The sequence below is a fragment of the Neopelma chrysocephalum genome, unplaced genomic scaffold, assembly GCF_003984885.1.
Source record: "Neopelma chrysocephalum unplaced genomic scaffold, ASM398488v2 Primary Assembly neopelma1_23b, whole genome shotgun sequence".
NCBI classification, from domain to species: Eukaryota; Metazoa; Chordata; class Aves; order Passeriformes; family Pipridae; genus Neopelma; species Neopelma chrysocephalum.
In genome coordinates this window covers 5,644,649-5,659,020 of record NW_020897692.1, presented here as the reverse complement: position 1 = coordinate 5,659,020, position 14,372 = coordinate 5,644,649, and the positions used below count along the sequence as shown (strand labels likewise).

The window sequence follows — 14,372 nt, the reverse complement described above, 5'->3', positions numbered from 1 at the left end:
CCTTAGTCAAATAGCTCCCATTTATTTTGTCAATAAGTCCATGACGCGGGACCATTTGTATGATTTGTTGCCTGATGAAGCAATTGTTTACATTTGAATAGAAGTCCAAATTGCTTTTTTTTTAAACATATGAATGACTGCTTTATTGGTTCATTAATCCCAAGTTGTAGCAGTGTCTCATTTATATTTGTAATAACCCCCAAACCATTACAGTTCATATTTGGCAATGCTCACAAGCTTTTAAGTCAGTAGTCTGCGTGTTGAGCAGTTCCTCGGTTTAGTGTTGTCTCCTTGCAATGAGCATCTAGGAGACACTCGTGTTTGTACATGTTTCCTTTCCCCCTTAGACCCTTGCGTGTATTCAGATAAACCCCCTGTGGTGGATTGACCTTGACTGGACGCCAGGTGCCCACCCAGCCGCTCTATCATTCCCCTTCTCAGCCAGATAGGGGAGAGAGTAAGGTGGAGAAAACAGCTCATGGGTTGGGATAAGGCAGTTTATTTAAAGCAAAAGCAAAGTGGAAGCTTGTGTGTGCAAAAGCGAAGCAAAAGATAACATGGTTTATTCTCTACTTCCCATGAGCACCGGTGGTTGGCCACTCCCAAGAAGCAGGGCTTCAGCACATGTAATGGTTCCTCAGCAGGCAGCCACTGGAGACAATGAATGCCCCCCTTCCTGCTCCTTGCCTTAGCTTTTATACCTGAGCTGACGTCATATGGTCTGGAATATCCCTTTGGTCAGTTTGGGTCAGCTGGCCTACTTGGGTCCCCTCCCAGGATCTTGCCGTGGATTGAGGAAGGAATGTTACAGTGCTGATGCTGTGCTCAGCAGTAGCCAAAACACTGGTGTGTTATCAACACCCTTCTAGCTACCAATGCAATGCACAGCACTGTGAGGGCTACTATGAGAAATGAACTCCAGCTCAGCCAGACACAATACACCCCCTCTTTGGTGCTGCAGCATTGAGTGCAAAATGTCTTTATGGAGGAGACACACAGAGGGAGATTTGTCTGTCTGTCTTCATCTCTCTTCCACCTATATATTTGGGTAGGGTGCATTGCTGTGAGAGAAGAACTTTGTGGGCTATTAGTTTGACTTATAGGCATGAAGGCAAAAGCAGCCCTGACTGTTGGTGCTGTGGCAAAGACTCATTCAGTGTTTCTCTCCAAAGCTTGCTGTGCTCCAAGTTTGTCATCACAGCATGAGGGGCACCCAAACTCCTTGTCCCTTCGTCACAGTTTGTTCTGGATTAGTGTGTGCGTGCATATGTACCTACATACCTGTGTGTATGTTTGTGTGGGGAAAAGGGTGGGAATGTTTTTCCAGTGTTTGTGTTGCCCATACTGGAACACTGTCCATCTGTACCACCCATCTCTGCTCTCATTTTGAATGTTATTGGGAAGAAAAAGAAAATCTGGCATTGCCAGTTTTTGCAGGGTTATGATTAATCTTGAGATGATCGGTGCTCTTTCAAAAGCCTGAGCCTCTAATTAGTGTAATGTGCTGGAATTGATTCTCTTCCCACTCTCCTGTCCTAGGTAGTGTCACAGTTGTTGTTTATAGTGTCCCTTTAAAGTGGGAAGAACTCAAGGACTGCAGGTGTGCAGAAGCTCTGGTTACTGAAGGTCTCTCTCTAGGGGTCTCCAGTAGTTGAGATGGCTCTGAACCTATGTTTCTGTATAAAGAATCTGAAACACACAAACCCTCTGGAATAAAAGTGGTCCTTTAGTCTTTCAACCCAATTATTAATTTATTTAAAAAAAAAAAAATCAACCAACCTGAGTTTTAGGGACCTGAATAATGTTTTTGAATGCTTTGAAGATGACAGTAGGGGAAATGCACAGTTAACATGAACCTCTCTTCAATGAGTGACAGGAACATCCAGGCCCTTGCTTGCAGCTCTCCCTGGGCCTGCAGTGACCTCTTCCAGCAAGTGCCCTCTCCTCCTCCAGCACCCATATCCTGTTGAGTAGGTTCCAGGGACAGGACAACAGTCCTCCCTGGGATGAGGGGAGCCTCTTCCAGATAAGCCCATTCTTCGGGGCAGCTTTATTTTAATGTGGCTTAAGGCACTGAATGGGCAGGTGAAGGTCATGTGATCTCGATCTTCTGTGGTTTTGCAGCCTTTTCCTGTGCTTGTGCCCTGCCAGCAGGCACAATCTGTCTCACAATTGCCTAGGAACATGTGATGGTTGAGGAAAACATGCCCCTCGTATTGATACAAACTCCTATTCTGTTTTCATAGTTTACTTTTAACACAGTGCCTTTGCCTGCATGTCAGCATTTTTTTGGTGGTTAGAGCTGGTTATCTTATCAGAAAGTTTTCCTGTTGGGATATACTCATGTTGTTGACACTATTTTCCTTTTAATGTACATGAGCTGGCTTCAAGTTGGGTTGGTTTGGGATTTTTCCTGATCCATGTACAGATTGCTATAAATTGTTTTTGTGATATATTAATAACTTGCTGGGAAATGAGATAGGTGCCTGGATTAGGTGATTTACATGTTGGCATGAAGTAATGTAGAAAAGTCAGAACCTGTAAATCTGAATGTGCTGGCACACATATTCATAATCCAAACATTGTTCATAGCCAAGAATTGTTTGTCAATTTGGGTTCTTTTTGTTTTCTCTCTCTCTTTTTTTTTTTCACCTGGGTTGCCTGGGGACTTTTATGCCTTCTGCTATTGAGTTACCTGGAACAGTGACATAGCCCTGGCTCTCCTCCAAGCTGATGGAGAAGGAAACGTGGTCGGTGCAGCTCAGTGCCCTTCCACGTAGGGCCAGGCATTTAGGGACCTGTGACCAGATCGAGCAAGAGGCACCCAGGCAGCAGGGTAGATGGTGCCAGGGGCAGTGGTGACAGCTGAAAGTGAGCTCTTCCCACACCTTCAGCAAAACAGGAATGGAAGTTTCCCACATGGGAATGAACTGCTGCTACTAACAGGGGACAACATTTGGGTTTTGAGAAACCCCTGTGTCAGAGTGGATGAGGACTTTGCCCTTAGATCTGGCCCTTCAAATCAATAATGTAGGACAATTAATCAACACAATGTTTTTGAAGCACAACACAACTGATCAGTAATCAGACAGACATTTTGTCCCCAGCCGTTCTGTTTTTTCTTTTTGTTCTGAAGAGGCCGAGTTACCAAGGTTTTACCAGCTATGTGGGGATGGGATTCACTGTATGAAAACAATCCTGTCTTGAGCTTGATTTATTATATACTTGAAGTAGTTTTCTCACTGAAGAAGTTGCTTAAAACCTCAGAGAACTGATAGTTGCCTTCTGCTTACTTCAGGCCACTAGTAGTCAGATAGCTTTTGAAGTGTTTCCTCCTTCTGTAGGTAATATTGTAGGGCTGTTTATCTTCCTTTGCAGGGTAAATCCTTGGGTGGAATCATTGGATGGAAAAATAGACAATAGCACCAGTAATGAAATAATAGATATATAATAGATATGTAATAGAGGTGAAGCGTAATGTGACTCTTCTTTATTTCATAAAATGCCTAGTAGAGAAAGCAGCATTCTTTGTGAAGATACTTTGTAAATTTAGCAATGGCTGGAATCCTGTTTGCTTATTTGTGATTAAATAATCTGCAGTGAACAGTTTTAGAGTGTTGCTGTTTAACAGACTTAGAGGTGTTTCACTCAGTTTTCATGTTGATGCCTTGAGATTTGAGAGAGAGAGAGAGAGAAAGAAAGATAATGTTTAAAAATAAGTATTGTCCAAAAAAACCCTGAGAGATCTTTAGCAAAATGAAGTTGGTTGTCATACACACGAAGTCACTGAAGTGACTAAAAGTCTTCTATTCCTTTTCAAGGGAGCATCTGTCATGCACAACAGTTCAGTAATTCTTGTCTCTGTCACAAAGAAGGTGCCCACTACAATACATGAATTAACCTACTACTGCAACTTTGCTGTACAGAGGGAAGTTGAAAGTAGTTGACAGTTCTGTGCTCCAGAGGGACAGAAACAAAAGGGTCATGAATTCTGCTTAGGCATGAACACAGAGCTGGATCTGAATTTCTAAGGATGTACCCTTACGTGAATATGATATCCCTTTTGTAGAGTGTCATTGGGATAAACTGAAATGTTACAGAAGGGGGAGGAGGAATATTCAGTATACACAAAACTAAGATAAAGCCTTTGACACACTAATATATGTCAGTTGCTGCTATTGCAGGTTTCAGAGAGTGAGGTACAAACAGAAGAATCATGAAAAGCAGATAAAATTATATTTAACTGCCATGCATAAAAATTCACCCTAATGTATTATTATTTTCTTCTCATTCATAGCATGGCCGGACCCCCCTGCATCTTGCTGCCCACAAGGGTCATCTCCATGTTGTCCAGATTTTGTTGAAGGCAGGTTGTGACCTGGACATACAGGATGATGTAAGTAGATAAAACTTTCTTGCTTGCAGCGGAGGGGGAAAGATGATTTGCAAGTAACAGTGGACCTTCACTTCTTTGAAGTAGGATTAAATGAAAGCAAAATCTGTCTATTTTCTAATTCAGAGATGTAACCTCCAATTTGGATATGCAAAACTGCATGGGAGACAATGTAAAACGTGGTGGTTTTCAATGAATAGTTTGGTCCTCTTGCTCAAGCTGCAGAGCTTTATAAGAGCTCTGGCTGTGCCAGATGGATGTGAATAGCAGTGAGAGTCATCATCTGTCACTTTTTGTAGAAATGCACTAGGAGCTCATTGTGCTCTGTGGGAATGCACTGAAGGATGTCAGGTAGGGACCACAACCAGTTGTGATGTTGGCCTGAAGTGGGAGATGCTTTTTGTGTAGGCACATGCCTCAACATCTAAGGTATTGAGCAGCTGCCCAGAGCACTGTGCAGTGCTGCAGGGAGATCGTCCTGTTGGCAGCCATGCATGATGTAGAGGTGGTCGCATCTGTGAAACTGTTGTGTGGTGAAGCACCAGCACAATGAAACAAGCTTTCAGCAAATTTTTTTTCATTCAGTAAAACATGTAAGTTACTGAAATTTCTCAGGTTTCTATAAGAGTAGTTCTAATCTTGGAACAGCCTTTGAGGCACATCGTAACATGAGGTAACATGGATTTAGTTATCTCACTCTGATGAAAAATGGTATAGACTGAACTGTGAAATAGCAGTCGAATAAACATGATTTCTGCAGATTTAATTGCTAACTTCTGATGGCACGCTGGAACAACTTTGAGAAAGGATTGCTTTTTTCCTCCCTGTAAAGGTGGAGAGTCTTCAAAGGACCTAAAGGTCCAAAGATGGTTAGTAGAGGCATCTGTATGACTATTAGAAGGACGCTGGAAATTTCTAGTTGCCTCTTGAAAATCCCCATAGGCATTCATTTGCATCTAGAGAGTTAAATATCTATAGAAATTAGAAAGCTGGTTTCTTCCTATGCGTGAGTAGTTGATTCCCTGTGACACATGAGCAGCTTGTCTGACAAGCTTAGGACTGTGGTACTGATGTGGCCAGCCTTTCACAGGGAAACTTGTTTTTCTAGGAAGAAAATTTGCTTCCTGCACTCTTTATTCTTTCACTGTGCCCATCTGTGAAATGGAACATATTTGCAAGTGCAGCGGAAGTATCGGTTTATTCAGATGTATCTTGGGTATGTTTTTTGACTTCTCCCAGTGAAAATGATTAATCAGGTATTTAAGAGAAAATTGCAGGTACTTTACAAGTACAGTCAGTTTTCCTGAGAAAAGCAAGTTGCTGCTTTAAGAAAGCAAGAGCTTCCACTGATTTGGTCAAATTGGGTTTCTGTGGAAATTGGTTTTTGAGTAAGTCTGGTTTATTATTTTTAATCCTCTAGGAATAAAATCTAGGCTGTTTATATATAAACCTGATAGCTGTAATGGAAAGACAGTAAATCAATGTTTAGCATCATTTCAGTTCAGTAAAGAGTCTTGTAGTTGTAGAAATATTCAACTTGTAGAAGACCTACTTCACTTGTCTTGCAGACTTCTCGGGGACTTTGCTCACGACAATTGGATACTGCTTCTAAATGTGGTGATTAATATGAAAGAATAGATGCATGCTGGATTCATAGATTCTGTTTTGTTTAAATGTATTTTGATTTTTAGCTTTGTATTTAGTACTAGTAATTTGGTTGGGATTGAGGAGAGCCTCGGGACTTGCTGAGTCTCAGCGGGTACGTTTGGATTTGTATTGTAGGAGAAGGAAGTCTGAAACTCCAAATGAAGATTTTTGCTTGTGATAGATATTAACTAAAATATTTCTGCTTTCATTTTGCATAGGTCTTCAAAGAAAGTTCTCTATTTATGGTTTCTCCTTGTGTAATTCATTTTTACAGTTTATGCCCCACAGAATATGTTCATACTCTCTTTTAGTTGCCATCTATTGATTGTGCCTTCTGCCACTTTTACTGTGTGCTTATGTGGCGGTGAAGGCATCTTAGTTTCAAGTGCTGAGTAACATCTGTCCATTTCACTGCTGTTTTTCAGGAATACAGATTTAGGTTCAGATGCAAAAATGCTTGTGAGAGTGGGGATTATAATATTTGTTTGAAAAGTAAATTACTTTGTTGTTTTTGGTCTGTGTCATTGTGATAACACACAAGAATCCAAAAAGATGATCTACATTTTATTTTTCTAAATAACAAGAAACCTAAAGATTTTATTTTGAACAAATTCAAGACCATCTTTTAATTTGCCGCCTGATAAGCAGAAACTTAAAAGTTACTAAATGTTGTGGAGAGATTAAAATGCTCCCTTCATGTTCTACAGATACATTCTTTAAACATGGTTAAGAGCTGTAAGAATTAGTTGAAGAATGACCTCCAGTGGCCTGGAGTGGGATTATTATGAATTTCAGCCGGTGGAGTCCAGCTCTGTAGAATACGCCACCCCAGGAGCTAACTCTTTTCTTCTCCCTGCCAATACTGAAAACTTTTACTGGGATCCCAATGCCATCTCTGAGTGGTCAATGAGTATCCATACAGCACACACCTCAGAAATAGTCAAGGAGAAGGTTGTTCCGGTGAAGGAAATCAAGGATGAAAAAAATAAGAGAAACCAGAAGAGAAAGGCTAGAAAGGAACCTAGAAGATCAGAGAAAGAGAAGGAGGTTAGAACTCTTGTGCATCCCGCCTGCCTTGAGCCTGACACCTCGCACAGTGCATGCTGCGAAACCTGGCCGGGCAATCTGGCATGGCTGAGCTCTGCGGCACTGCATGGATGCATGGCCGGCTTGGTGCTGGGTGCTCTGCATCAGCTTTCCCTGCCCTGTATGCACTCTGAAGATCTAACTGGGAAAACAATGTGATTTAAAACAAAGGCCAGAGGCCCTGAAACTTCCCTTCTGGAAGCTCCAATTTAAGAAGCAGAAAATTAGTTTCAAATAATGGAGCAATAGCCCAGGGTTCATAATCATTTCTAGCTGAATGAAAAGATGCAGAGTGGCTTATTCCTGTGCTTCCATTTCATTTAGACAGTAATTTGTTTCATTCATGATTATCTTTAATGCCTTGATCACTTCTGCTGATCATGCATCATCATTTATTGTTCAGAGTGAAGTTGTTTTTCCTGTGTATCATGACGATTTTGTGATTCTATTTGGTGCAATTCTCCAGTAGCAAGACAGTCTGTTGATTTCTGCAAACATAAAAGGACAGCGAGAAGGTAAAGTGTGGCACTGGAGAAGAGCTTTAAGGGAGATTGTACAACTGATGGATGCTCTGGAGAATAGGAGCATGCAGGAGAACAAATTATGGTGGTTATAGGTTGGTTTTTTTAAATCAGAGAAAGGAAAAATTAACAGGTATTACAAACTAGTGTAAACCAAATCTCACTCATTTTGGGTAGTAGAGTCTATTATAGAGACTCCAGTAAAACAGAAGAGCTGTTCAAAAGTCTATCTGAAACTGTTTTGTAAGTCGCTTGTATTGTTTCATTTTCCTTGGGGTGAACTTCACATGTAAAATAGATGCCTGTCCAGTTTCCAGGTGCCTGGTCCCAGTGGTTGCATCCACTGTTTTAAGTTAGTCAGGGAGGTAGTTGCAAAAACCAGGACACTGAGCAAATGCCACCAGCCTAGACAACACACAAGTTCTAAAGGAAGGGTAATGCTGAAGTCCGTGGAGAGGTCAAGATTTAAGTATCTGCCTTTTGTCAGAACTCCCAGCCTGCAACCCTCTCCTGACAGCAGGTGTTTAAGCTCTCTATAAAGAACATGGTTTCACCCTTTGGAAATTTACCTTCTGCTGTGTAACAGCCCTGTTACAGGTAGAGCTCTCAGATGTGCAGTCCTGCATCCTCTGCATCAGGGGATGCAGATTTCTATCCCAGTCTCCCAGTGTCTTCCTCTTTTTATCCCAATGAATACCAAGATTTTTCTTAAAAGTGGAGCACTTTCAACACTGCAGTGCTGTCACGGCAAGACAAACTGTGCAAGTAACCTCTGGGCTGCTGCAGAAGAGCCAGTGGCCACTTTCTTCGCTGGCCTCATTTCGAAGGGTGGTGGGCATACCTGCAACATGCATGGAGCTTCTTCCAGCAAGCACGTGAGGAGAGCACTCATAGGGTGAGAGAGAGGAGGAGAGATGTCTGCATTAGGGGCTGCAGCAGGGCAAGGGTGTGCAGTGCCACCATGACTGCAGTGCCCTGTGGCAGTGTTGCACGCTGAGATGTCCAGGGCATTGGAGTGGAATGAGTTTGAGTTGCCTTCAGGGCCAGGCAGAGTCTGAGTAAGGAGGTTTAAGATTCACCAGTGTAGACCTTAGTGCCTTACTTCTATCTAGCCTCACTTAAGTCTTTTTGGCTTTGGGCCCACATCTGCATTTAGGCAGACTGTTTTCTGTCAAGGTCATGTTTGTGTGACACAGCACTGGAGTTATCCCTCTTCATTGCTACTGATCTGCAGTCTGTTCTGAAGGCATAAATCTCTTGCAAATAGGATCATAAATTGTGCCCAGCATAATAGTCTGGACAGTTAATACACATTTACTGCTGTAATTGCTCTCTGAGCCTCTGGAAGAGCCCCCTAATGCCTTGCTAAAAGCAGAAATCCGATGAGTGCTTTCAGAGACAGTTATTTTAGCAATTAATAAAAGATACACAAGTCAGTGATTACACTGTCTGAAAATTCATGTTGTGAAAAAAAATTTATCTGTTTTCTCTGACTCCATAAAAGGCAAGGTAGGGATTTGCTCCACTGCTGATGGGAAGGCAAGACAGGTTAGAGTGCAGCAGGACAGGCAGTGTTATTTATAGGTGGGCTACGCCATCCATGGCTGGGGCGCTCAGTGACTCTCACACAGAGGGCATTGCAATCTGGTGATTCAGCTTTCACAGCACCTTAAGCAGTTTAAGGTTAATGTTTGTGCAGAGGTCCGAGGGAACAGTTGATTGGGTTCTGCTCTGTCCTGCTGGCTGAGGGGCCAGGGGGTGGTAGGGATGGACCTACACCAGGACACTGATATGTGCCATCTCATCACTGGGAGGTGCCTCAGTCGGTCAAACAGGGTTTGAGATATCCTTTGATAGTCCCTGTTACAGGGATGAGGTGTTTATTTTGCCCAATCAGGGTGTGGGTTGGACCTTACTCTTAGATGCTTGGCTCTCCCCATGCTGTGTAGGGAAGATGTCGGCACCAAAGCCCACACCTTGGACAGGAGACACCTGAGCCTGCCATTTGCAGGCTTGTATCCTTTCACTTACCTGGACTTCCACTTCAGGGACCAGAATAGAATATGGGACAAAGCTCGGGCATGGCTGAAGCTGTCTCAGTCCTACTCCAGCACATGGGTTTGGGCTCCCCAAGGGAGACGTGCTCTTGCAGCAGTGAGGTGTGCTTCCTGCTTTCCAAATAAACAAATGTGTTTGTTTTGAAATTAAATGAGATGCCATTAAAAGTAGCTGTAATATCAACACACTCTAAAAAGTTGAATGGCCTTTGACCTCACTGCAATTACTGTGATAAGATTGGGCTAATAACAGGAACAGCCTTGTTTTAAACTGACCCAGTGAGAAGATCCTTAATTACAAACTAAATCCAGTACAAGCCATTCCTGCCCCCAGTTTAGTCTTCTCCACAGTAATTTCCTAGACTGTAAAGAAGTAGCAACCAACCATTCATTGTTCAAACTCCATTCACTGCAATGGCAGTTGCCATCTTGTTTTAGTCTGTTTTATAATATCTTCTGCAGTTTTGCTGGTGCAGCAATACCAGTTTGGTGGATTACTTTCCACTTTGTGACAGTCAGATAAAATGACTTTTGCACTGTCCACATTACCCATTGCTGCAGTAGCAGTAGCTGCGCCAGTCATCAGTGCCATGCATTTTCAAAAAAGGGTATTAAGTTCTTCCTCAGCTTGTTGTTGAGCAAATTTCCATGTAGTCATAGTTACTGGTAACTATTTGACACTTGCACTTGTGAGATGGTATAATTTGGACATTTTCCATACCATTTTGATTGTCTTTGAATTTGGAACAAATACAAAAATTCAGAGCACTTGCAGTGCTGTCAGTTTTCCAACACTTTGTGCTTTTCTGAAAGTCCCACTTCTTGGAACCATTACTGTCTTTGTTCAAAATCTCTTAAAATACATTTCCAGTCACAAGAACAAAAGTAAAAGTATGTAGCCTCTAGAGAAAAAACACAGATAGCAATTTTTAAAAAAGGACCTTCAACACAATTTTTTAAAATCAACTTCATGACTATAAGCCAATTTAATGATTTAGGGATTATTGAAAGGTTGTAGTTGGTAATCCTCATTTTTTCTATATAGATTAATAACTAGTTTGGTATCATTAGCACAAAAGAACCCCACAAAGAGCAAGTTTTAAGTAAGCTGCTAATTACCTTTGAGAACAAATTATTCAAATTAGCCAGTTTTCTAAAGACTTGTAGATTGTAGAACAGAAAACACAGAAATTCCTCTAGTTTTAGTATTTAATATAATATGCTATTATCTGATACAGATTTGTAGCAGAGAAATTTTGTTCTATTTAGGACTAGCTTCCTGCGGGCCTTTTTCCCCCAGGATACCTGGCATATCTCTGCCTTGCATGTGTTTGTGGTGACCATTATCTAGATAGGTAGAAGTGGATTGGATTCCCACTCTGTTTATTCATCCCGAAAAAGGCTGTATGTAGCTTTGAAGCCTGTCTTTGCTTGTGGACTCAGGCTGTGCTTCAGCATTGTGGGTTCAAAGTGATTTCAAAGAAAAGCCAAGACGGTTGTGGCAGCAGTGGAGCTACTGCAGCTCATTTTCCCATCAATCGGTGTCTTACATCCCTACACACTGCTGCATAAATCCTTCTCTTTCCCCTCATTTGTCAGGGCCTCACCAACATGCACATAAAAATATACAGATAACCCCCATTGGGCAGGGCCAGTGATTTGCATCTCCCTAGTCTTCAGTTTCTGGAAGGCTTGTAGAAAATTAATCTTGGGTTCTCTAATTCAGCAAACGAGTTCAACAGTTGTTAGAGGGGAGATAGATGGGCAGTCAGACAAGATGACCACATCAGCGTCATTTCTTTTGGAACCTTGGCCATAAAGGAAATAAACTGATGTAAGAAACTTGCCCGTTGCTGCTACATGGCAGGTCAATGAGAAATGAAAGTTGTTTGGACCTCAGGATTGCTCAACTGCTTGAGTGAATCAAGTCTTGCCATTGTGGTCCTCCTCATAAAGTTGCTTCCACTCATAGCACTAATTGGTAAATTCACCAGAGGTGCTGAAGAGACTGATCTCATCTTGTGCTCCTTATCGTAAGCAGGGCTGATGGAGCAATCAGAGTCAAAACAGGAGAGCCTCATCCAGTTAGTGTAAGTACTGGAGGATCATTATGATGAATTGCGACAGCCTGTAATTCCCTGTAGTTCCCTACAGATACTGTTGATTATTAGACATGTCGTGCCAAACGTGTTTGATTCACTGCCTTCTAATACCACCAGTTTTAGAATGTTTCAGCGCTGTGTATGGGATCGTGATGACTTGCAAAATTCTGTCAACAGTTTGTTTGATACTTGCAATTACTTCATTGATCTAGGAAACTTTAATGGTAGTTGTTTACAGGGACTGTTTTCAAAGGCAGCTTGGATTTAAACAGTATGTATGTTGAAGATGCAGCTCCTGTGTGTGTTGCCTGTATTTGCAGTGAGTCAAAATGAGATGGGAATGGTACCGATTACAAATTTGCTTCTTTTTGCAGGGTGATCAGACAGCATTGCACCGAGCTGCTGTGGTAGGGAACACCGATATCATAGCAACTCTGATTCAAGAGGGGTGTGCTTTGGACAGACGAGACAAGGTAACAGGCAAAAGCAAAGCCCTGTGGGATGGCACCCTTGCCAGTCAGTAATATTAAGGTCTCAGAGAGAAAGTTATAGTTTATACTTCTGAGTAAGTATCTGGTGCTTTGAAAGTAACTGCAACAGTTACATTGAAAACAAAAAAGCTGTACCATTTCTTTAATATAAGTTGCTGATATAGTTATGCTTTTATATTAGGCTGATAGTTTTTGGTTTAAGAGTCTGTTCTCAGCTCATTAAGGGAAGAATTAATGTACAACCATATTACGTCCTACTCAAAACACAGCAGTTTCCCATGATTATCTCAGCAACTTGAGAATCCCAAGCTTTAAGTTTAGTTTGAGAACAAATATAACTAATTTCAAGTTCCAGACAAAAGAAATAACCCTATTTTTGCCATCTTCTAAAAATAAAATAGAAAATAAGCTAGTAGGAAAGGAAAATATTTTTTAAGAGAGCAGGTTATGTGGCACATAACCTTCTCCTCTTTGTGTGTGTGCTCCTCAGGATGGGAACACTGCTCTTCATGAAGCTTGTTGGCATGGATTCAGTCAGTCTGCCAAAGTGCTTGTTAAAGCAGGAGCCAACGTTCTTGCCAAGAACAAGGTGAGACCCATGCAGGAGGAGCTTTCAGTTCTGGTATAAGGTGGCTGATTCTCAGAACTGGATATTTCCGGCCATGGCATTTCTCAGCAGGTGGGGGGACCAGCTCCTAGTGGGATTTTTTGATTTTTTTTTCTTTTATTTGCATTTGTCATGCCTGGATGGTTCATCCACAGGAATTAGGAAATTCATATTTTGACAGCTGATGCCAGATAAACTCAATAGCGCATTGAATGATACATTAATTACAGCTGAGGAACACTGCCATTCCTGTGGAAATCTCCATGGTGCTCTAATTTATACCAAGGAGATTCATTGTGATTGGTATGATTTAAAATGGAAATGAATTGTACTAATAGGAAAATGGTATTGAAAATGTGGTTTTTTTCCGAGAATTCAACAGCCAAAAGAATGTAAGCCACAGGGTGGGGGTGGGGGAGGAAGTGTATCTTTTGTTACTAAGTTCTTCCTAATATATTAGCATAGTCTCTTCCCGAAATCTTGTAATAACCTGGATTATGTTCCTTTAGTTGTTTATAATACCTTGTGAGCCATTTAGAGGAAGGAATAACAAAGCATGAGGTTTTAGTTCCACTCTGGTTGTTATAACTGTGGGACACTTCAATTCACTAATTCAAAAGCTAATGGAATAGTCTTGGAAATAGCGGTAGCAGTCTCTGGTGTGAGAGGAGTCAGGGTTTGGATCCCTGTGCAGATGGGTCGGTCAGATCACACAGTTGGCACTGTGCCCTTCATTAGAGGTAAGAGGACTTTGGGATGGCTTTGTGGGATCTCTGAGCTTTTTTTGGTAAATGTGTCTCTAAAACAACAACTGAAAGGGACTGGGGAAGAGCCGAGACAGCTGGCCAAAGTCTAAGATTTAGAGTAAAAAGGCACGTTGCCCGGGCATAGTGTTTCTGTATATGCACGTATATGCAGTATATAACCATGTGTTTGTACAATTGTGGCGTACAATTGTAATTACATAATCTTTGATATTATTTTATGTGTATTCCTTCTTTTATATTATTTCAACTACTATTTTTTATTTTCTTTTTATTTTTTCTGTAATATTCACCTAGATTTGTATCAAAGGTACTTCAGAAAACTTCCCATGCTTGACTATAAAGTCAAGACTGTAAAATCTTGTGAACCATTATGCTTCTACCCCTGGATACACTTGTCTATGTATGTACATACACTTCTGTACAAAGGTGTGGGCTTAAGATGCAAGTCTGGTGATCCTGCATACTTGGATGCCTCAGGGAATTAGAAGATTTAGCTTACAAGCCAGCCTATATCAGCTGGAGACAACCTCTCTGGGAAAGTATGTGCACAGAATAGCTCAGCAGGGTTGATGGCTGAAATATGACTGGCAAACTTTAATATTGTGTGAACAGCTCCTGTGCTGGCCTTTGATGTCTTACCCTCACAATCCTCCCCTTAGCATTTCGCTCTTTGGGTGGTTTTTAATGGACAAGATCTGTTC

The 14,372-nt window shown here is 41.6% G+C and overlaps 1 protein-coding gene across 8 annotated transcripts in view; it reads left to right on the top strand.

Annotated features, from left to right (window-relative positions):
- The window catches only part of ANKRD6 (ankyrin repeat domain 6), a 96,726-nt gene that overhangs the window by 67,441 nt on the left and 14,913 nt on the right, over positions 1-14,372 (top strand). For 5 of the 8 annotated variants that reach the window (XM_027695345.1, XM_027695353.1, XM_027695373.1 and 2 more), the window contains 3 exons: positions 4,298-4,396; positions 12,181-12,279; positions 12,788-12,886. In XM_027695345.1, coding sequence (XP_027551146.1) covers positions 4,298-4,396; positions 12,181-12,279; positions 12,788-12,886 — 297 coding nt within the window. Of the gene's footprint in view, positions 1-4,297; positions 4,397-6,747; positions 7,088-12,180; positions 12,280-12,787; positions 12,887-14,372 lie in introns of all 8 variants that reach the window. The other 3 variants (XM_027695391.1, XM_027695337.1, XM_027695327.1) reach the window with 1 other exon arrangement.